The sequence below is a fragment of the Phoenix dactylifera genome, unplaced genomic scaffold, assembly GCF_009389715.1.
Source record: "Phoenix dactylifera cultivar Barhee BC4 unplaced genomic scaffold, palm_55x_up_171113_PBpolish2nd_filt_p 000493F, whole genome shotgun sequence".
Lineage (NCBI taxonomy): Eukaryota > Viridiplantae > Streptophyta > Magnoliopsida > Arecales > Arecaceae > Phoenix > Phoenix dactylifera.
This window is the reverse complement of record NW_024067913.1, coordinates 226416-234691: the sequence shown is the minus strand read 5'-3', so window position 1 is coordinate 234691 and position 8276 is coordinate 226416. Positions and strand designations below refer to the sequence as shown.

At 36.3% G+C, this 8276-nt stretch overlaps 1 protein-coding gene across 2 annotated transcripts; it reads left to right on the top strand.

Moving 5' to 3' along the window:
- Window positions 1-3929: 3929 nt before the first annotated feature.
- Window positions 3930-7850, top strand: LOC120106230 (protein ALP1-like). Of its 2 annotated transcripts, none has more exons than XR_005508422.1 (2): window positions 3930-4376; window positions 5660-5947. XR_005508422.1 is itself a non-coding variant. In XM_039119173.1 (2 exons), the coding sequence occupies exon 2, from the start codon at window positions 6994-6996 to the stop codon at window positions 7771-7773; it is 780 nt and encodes a 259-aa protein (XP_038975101.1). In that variant the 5' UTR covers window positions 3931-4376; window positions 6992-6993; the 3' UTR covers window positions 7774-7850. The 2 variants fall into 2 exon arrangements, 1 of the variants encoding a protein (XP_038975101.1); XM_039119173.1 differs by lacking the exon at window positions 5660-5947 and adding an exon at window positions 6992-7850 and having other exon boundaries at window positions 3931-4376.
- The last annotated feature ends 426 nt before the right edge of the window (window positions 7851-8276 follow it).

Sequence of the window (8276 nt, the reverse complement as noted above, 5' to 3'; positions counted from 1 at the left end):
TGCAATTATATTGAATAATCAATTTTGCGAGTCTACCTCGAAAATCATTTTTAAGGATTGAGGTATGAATCAGGTACACTGTTTACAAGTGATACTCTAACCTAAACGAAAAAACATCTTATTGTATTCTATAGATAAGTAAATAGGGGTCATCCCATTTATCGATCATGATACCTTGGATCATATCCTTGATATGGACTATAATGGTTTACTATGCTCAGATATGAGTGAGAGTTAGACATCAAACAAAAAAACCATCATAAGGCATTGTGCCTGTATTAGGACAAAGACATGTTCAAACATACGAGTCATGGACCGAAATAGTTATTTATATTTTAAAAAGTAATTAATTTAATTTGTCACAATTATTATATTTAATAATTATTTATTTTGTAAAGGTTTTGCATGAGTAGTTTTATCTAAATGTATATGACATGCTTTGGGTTCCTAATGGGACATCGCATGACAATGTGTCAAATATGCATATGTTCTCAATAAGCATGCGAGGATACAGGAGTGAAGGGGAACTATGTTGTAGTACATAACTTATGTAGGAATATGGTGCCCATGTCCCCTTGGGGGGCCACACTACTAATGTATGACATAGAAAACTTGAAAGGGTAGATTATCAGCGCTGCAAGGAACATAAGTTGACCTATCTCAGTAACAAGCCTAATATGTATGACCAATCTCTAGTTATTAATTTAAATAAAATTCTAATTATTTACTCTCTCATTATTAGTCTTGGATTAAACGATTAAGCTTTAAAATTAATTGGAGCATTAATTGAGTCTAGGATTAGGTCTAGCAAAGTCTGGATGGATTGAGTTAAGCCCAATCAAGCAATATATAGACTGAACCTCATCTAATCCTAGTTGGACGAGGCAGGCAGCCACTTTCCCTAGTGGGCAGACCCTCTCATTTTCTCTCCTCTACATATTGGAAGAAAAACTCTCCATGTGGAGTTTGACTCCTAATCAGATAGAGGGGCGCCCAATTAAAGGATGCTATAAAGATAAAGAGTCCAACTTCTACTCTAGTGTTAGGACTGGGCACAAACCCTAGAGCCTCTCATATTCCTTCACTAGTTGGATGTGGCTATGAGGATGAGGGAAACATGGCAAAGCAATAAAGAGGAAAAGGGCGTGACATCCCTAGGCTTGTTTTCCAAGGAAAAGAGAGAAAACGTGACATTGAGATGATGAAAGATTGATCTACACCAGTAGATTATTACAAAGCATCCCCTTAGCATGTGATTTGCTGGAGATTGGAGGCGAATAAAGGTCTAAAGGATTGTGCACATAGACTGATGTACCTGTGGATAGGAAAGCTTGGAGGTTGTGTGCTTTCATGAAAAATCAATTTAATAATGGTAAACATAATAATAATAGACATTGCATGCTTGTAGGATGAATCATACAAACATGAAAGGCTACTGATCAAATCATAATAATTCAGAGCAATAATGGTAATTTTTCAATTTTTGAAAAATCAATTTAATAAAGATCCAATTAAATCATTTCAATATATAAACAAATATCCCAAAGTAAGTAGAGTCATAATGTTCCAACTAATTATGATCATTCGAGCCAAATAAAATATCCAAAAATAAATTAAACTAAGCTAAACTGAACTAAGCTAGATGTTTGGCTGACTTAAATATCTCTAAGGAATCTAGCATACTCCTCAAAGTAATTCCGAGCAATTATGATTTAGGATTTGAAAATAGAAGAAGAAATGATAATGAGCTACACTATCTCAGTAAGCGACATAACATATCAAAGTAAGATCCAAGTATACCAAATAAATTAATAATCAAATAGTAATTCGAAACATAATATTGAAAGAAAAGGAATCAAAACTTAAAGAATACATATATTTCTTTTTAATATTTATTTTTCATTAATTGACACCATATCCAACATCAGGCTATAGGCATGTAACCCAATAGCATGGGTTAGATAACAAATATACGTTGCACAAATGCCAGATAGTAGATACAAGGCACACAAAGTGCCAAATAACAAATAACAGTTACCACTATTCTATTCATTAGTAACTCGGTGTTGAAACTAGTTTCTCAAATTCTAAGTCGACTGGGCCAATGTATAATCTTCATTGGCAGAGCCAGATTATAGCCATGCTGAGAATATATATATATATATATATATATATATATATAATAATAATAATTTTTATAAATTATCCGATCAAAGTATCAAAATTAATTGTAGCAAAATATCAGAATACATAACATATTTTAAAAAAATTATGACCATAATAATAACATGCTTGATCCATTTAATCAAATATAAAATAAAGATCATAACCAAATTTAATAAGCTAATTGTAATTTTTTAAAAGTCATTTAGAAAGTAAACTTTAAATCATTAGGTTACTTACCTCTTCTTGCTTCAAAATTCTACTTCAATTCGACTAGTCGGCTTCACTTATTCAATGTCATTAAAACTCAATTAATTTTTATGATTTTAGAAACCAAGCTAAAAATTGAGGTACTACTAGGGATACGATTTCATGCCCGACAAGAATAGAGGAGGATAGGGTTGGCTAAGCAGTAAGGCCTAACAACTTAATTGGTCCAATCAAGCTAATTTTATTCGACCAAAAGTTAGACCAAAATACAAGTGGCTTACAGCAATTGAGGATATCCGAATCTAGTGAGGTCTGATAAGGACCAAGGTAGAGGCTGGCATACTACATAGTAACCAAAGACCAGGACCCCTCTATCAAAAATAATGTGGGTTACAAGAGAAGGATCCTCTAGGGTCACCCACTAGCTAGAGAGAGAAAAGCCTAAGAAGAGAGAGAAAAGAGAAATAAATAGGAAATAAGATAGACAAAGGAAGAGGAGAAGAAAGAAGACGAAGGAGAAGGAGAAGAAGAGGAGAAGAAAGAAGACGAAGGAGAAGGAGAAGAAGAGGAGGAGGAGGAGGAGGAGGACCATAGGCAGGTGGCTAAGGTGGTGGTTGACAGTAGGAGGACCCGCAATAGGACGTCCGACGATAGAAAAAGAGGAAACAAACAAAGAAAATGACCAAAAACAAGCATTTTCACCCCACCATTCTTCATGGTCCTCGGTAGCAGGCTCCGGTAATGGCTAAGAGTAGACATAGGCGATGGGTCCCGATCTCTGGCAGCTAGTGCTGGTGGTGGAGAAGACCGATCTTCCTTGGTTAATTTTCGACAAGTAGCCGATGATGGGGATTCATGCAAGAATAGAAAGTGAAAAGGGTCTAAGGCCCTGTTTGGGGGAGCTTTTGGAGGGCCAAAAAGCACTTTCTGGCCCTCCAAAAGTACTTTTGGGGAAAAAAGTGTGTTTGGTAAAATTTCCAAGAAGCTGTTTCAGCTTTTGCGGGAAGCTGAAAACAGCTTTTTAGCAGAAGCTCCAATTTGGAGCTTTTGGGAGAAAGCTGTTTCAGCTTTTTCGGATCCATTAAAATCTAATAATTACATAGCTTGCCCCTTTATAAACCTAAAAAATCTGGTTGAGCCAAGAACCCTAGCCGTCATAGTTCTTTCCGTAAGAGAAGGTATTTTTTTTTTCAATTTTTGTATGCATCCCTTGAACAACATTTTAGAATAAAAAAAATTAATCCTCCTCTGCACCTTCCAAAATCAATGTGTTGTTTTTTTTTTTTTAATCATCAACCTCGCGGCCCGTCCTCCTCGAGCATGGACCACGAAGAACCACCCCTGGACCACGGCATCGCGGTCCAGGCTGTAGCCGCGACACCGTGGACCGCAGCATTGCGGTCCACGATGCCTCCTCTCTCGCGGTCCACGGGTGACCATGATCGCATGTTACAGAGGGAGGATCTCTCTCTGTTACAGAGAGATCCTCGGTCCATGCTCAAGCCGCGACACCGTGGACCGCACCACCATGGTCCACGGTGCCTCCCCTTACAGAGAGAGAGGATCTCTCTCTGTTACAGAGAGAGAGGATCTCTCTCTATAACACAGAGAGATCCTCTCTCTGTACGCTTAATGATCTCGCGGTCCACGGTGGACCGCGAGATCCTCTCTCTGTTGCAGGGAGGGAGTTCTGGTGGACGGCGAGCTCTTTTCCCTCTCTGTTACAGAGGGAGAGAGAGAGAACAGAGAGAGAAATCTCTGTTACAGAGAGAGAGATTTCCCTCTGTGGTTCGGGTGGACCAAATTTTTCCTCTCTCTTCGGGTGGACCAAGTTTTTCCTCTCTCTGTTACAGAGAGAAAGATAGATTTGTATTTAGAATTTTAATGGAGTTTGGTAATATTATTGTTGCCTTCTAACTTATGATTGGATCATTTTCTGTCAGGTACTATCACCTAGTGGCTCAGAAATTTGCAATCTCCATTGCACTTTGAAGCTTTAAGAAGTAAGAATACTCCTTTTATTCTTAATTAGCCAAAATATTTTATGCTTATACTTTTGACTTAAAGTCCAAATTACTACTTACATTGTCATTCTTCAACAAAATTCACTGCTAGTGATTCCAAGAATGGACATTTGATGAATATTGAAGCATGTTTTAATTAAAAGATCTTACACCTTATTGTCATTTTAGTGGTGCATACTATTGTTACTAATACTTCCAATATTGCCAAGAAGATATTGGGTACTCAACATCGTATTTGGCTAATATTGGGAACTTGACAATGTAATATGTTTTGGCCTGAGCGTAGTTAGTGCAAGCAACAAAGTGCAGTTAGGCACAGGTTTATAGTGCAGTTAGGCACAGGTTTTCTAATTTAGTGAAATAGTTTACTGATGCCATCCCTCTCATTCATCTCGATCGTAATTACGAGACATGCCCCCTGGACCTTATTAATCTGACAAATAATGTGCATACAACGTAACCATTACATGATTCAAACTTTAGTCTTCATGATCCGAGCATTGGGAATTTCCAAACAATCTCACAATTTTTTTAAGAGAAATCTCGGTGCGCTATTACTTTTATTCCTTTAGAAATAATCAATTTTCATATTTATTACAGAATCATATGAGCATGTTCTGAGAGCTAAAAGGAAAGAACCTGTAGGTGCTAATGGATTTACAATATAAAATCGAGATACTGGAGATAAATAAGGTAATAAATGTTCCTATTAATCTGATCTTATTTCCAATAGAAAGAGAGTCCTACAAGATCTGGAAGTTGAAATTTAAAAAGATAGGAGATCATGGTACGTAGGCAAATTTTTCCTGAGATCATGGCAAAAATGCTGCTACCTAGTTAGGAATGGGAAGAGTAAGTTTATACATGGTAATGGCAATTTCTTTATTTAGTATCATAATAGCCATCCATCAAATCCTTGATTCTATCAAATAATTGACATTCATTAGACATAGAGTTCTATTAAGAAGACTAGCTTGACCAAATACAGAGAAAGTATACAATAAAGAGTACATGGGTCTTCTAAGACTAGCCTAAAAATGGTCAAGAACATAGACAAAACCAGTAAAGCCTGAGATCCATTTAAGAACTGTGCAAGCTGGTGAAAATGCTTATAGTTCTATCAAATAATTGCCTCTTATTGCATGCCTTGTCTAATATCTCATTGTTTTTCTAATATGCTTTACAAGGTGTTTTATTCATATGGATGAAATCATGACTTATGATTGACAAAATGTTTCATGTCTTTGTTGTTGCATTGTAAGAAGAACAAATGTCTAAGAAGAGCCAACATACCCTTGCTGGTCCATCAACCCAAGATGAGAAGAAGAGGAAGGCCATTTGGAATGAAAAATTGATAGAGGAGTTTATCGATATATGTATTGGTGAAGTTGAAGCTGGTAATCGCCCAGGAACACATTTCAATAGGTTAGGGTGGGCCAATATAATTAAGAAATTCAATGAGAAGACTGGAAATCAATATGACTACAAAAAATTTAAAAATAAGTGGGATAACCTGAAAGCAAATTGGAGCATTTGGATGAAATTGGTGGGAAAGGAAACAGGACTTGGATGGGATCCTGTTAGAAATACAATAGATGCACCAGATGCATAGTGGGAAAAAAAATTGCAGGTACACGTGCCACTAGTTTAATATTTGTAAGATTTTTTATACTAACCTATAAACTACTATTGACAACTATATATTGTTAACTTGCAGGAGATTCCTGATGCAGCTAAGTTTTGAGAACGTGGTCTACAACATGCCATAAAATTGGATAGGTTATTTAGAGGTACTAGTGCCACTGGGGAGGGGGCCTGGGCACCAGCTTTACTGGTGCAGGAGGATGTTGAGGACACAATTGAAGTATATGAGAGGTTGGATGGGGTTAATAATGATACATTTGAGGGCTTAGGTGACTCAGATGAGGACCATCATATGATTGCATATAAAATTGATGATGTTCCCACTGATAATTTTAATGTTAACCTTACTCTTGCATCTGATGCTATCCAAGAGAGAGGAAAGAAAAGAGTTAGCTCTACTTTGCATGATAAGAAATGCAAGAAGGTTGGGGGTGCTGCACAACTATCTCAGCAATTGAGTCGTCTTATTGATGCAGTGGAGAAGAAAAGTACAGTGCCATCCAAGATGATTGATAAACCTGGACGTAGTATCGATGAGGTGATGGACGTAGTGCATATGATGCCTGAGATGGTAGCACAACCTGAACTGCTTTTGATTGCTGCTGAGGTGCTCCTTAAAAGAGAACATCGAGAGATGTTTATGGCACTCCGAGATACCAATCTTCGAATTGAATGGCTCAAGCGAATGTCAAACTTACATAAGTAGTTGTTGACGTACTATTATGGCAATATGTTTTGTAGTTTTAATTATGAACTTCTATTATAGAATGATGATGGACTATATGTATTTGTGGTATCTCTTGGATAATGTATCGTGGATGCTATTGATTTTATGGATATTATAGATGTTATGATTTTGTGATATTATATGTATTTGCATTATATGTTTATATATCATTTGTTTTATTTGCTACAGATGTTTTATTTTTTGCATAATATGTTTTCTACAGGTATGGGCAGCATTGACAATAGTTCTGAGGAGAATTATTCCAGTGAAGATGAGATAGTTGATGATGATAATTATAATATTCTACTAACTGCAACTGTTGGTATGGTTACTGAATATTACACAAAATATATTGAAAAGGAGCCTTGTAGGACCTCTTATCAAACCGGATACAAGTTTGTATCAGAAATTTTACATGGCAATCCATATAGATGCCAACAACAATTTCGAATGGAAAAACATGTATTTATTAATCTGTGCATGGAATTGAAAATCAAATATGGTTTAAAGGCTTCTAGATATATTCCTGTTGAGGAGCTGGTGTCTATGTTTTTGATGATTCTAGGACATGGGTTTGGGAATAGGATGGTTCAAGAAAGATTTCAACATTCCGGAGAAACAGTTAGTAGATATTTCACCCATATTTTAAATGCTGTTTTAAGGATGTCCAAGGATATTATTAGCCCGCTGGATAAAGAGTTCAAAAATATTCCAAGTAAAATCCGCGATGATCATCGTTGGTGGCCTTATTTTAAGGACTGCATTGGAGCAATTGATGGCACCCATATACCAGTGAAAATTTCTCCATCCAAACAAGTACCATATATTGGCCGAAAAGGGATTCCTACACAAAATGTTATGGCTTGTTGTGATTTTGATATGCGTTTCACTTTTGTTTGTGCTGGATGGGAAGGTACTGCTCATGATACTCGTATTTTTTTAGATGCTATACACAGAAAAAAGCTCCAATTTCCACACCCACCTAGAGGTATGCATTTTAATTAAATATATTATAATATAGACGTATGCATATTAATTAAATATATTATGATCGCAAGTATACTTTTTTAACTTTCATTAAATATATTAAAATACTAACTCATATATATATATATATGCAGGTAAATATTATTTGGTGGATGCAGGATATCCTCACATGTTGGGATATATGGGGCCTTACAAAGGGGAGAGGTATCATTTACCAGATTTTCGACGTGGAAGTCAACCAAAGGGTATGCATGAAATCTTTAATCATGCACATTCCTCCCTGAGATGCACTATTGAGAGGACATTCGGATGCTGGAAAAGTAGATGGAGAATGTTGAGTACCATGCCCAACTTTTCTTATCATAAACAAGTCCAAATTGTGGTGGCTTCCATGGCTATTCATAATTTTATTAGAAATCATGCAATCAAAGATTTGGAGTTTCAGCCTTATGATGATAATGAGGATCTACTCCCTTCTGATTGTTTAGAGATTAATGAACCACAGGAAGAACTGAGTGCAG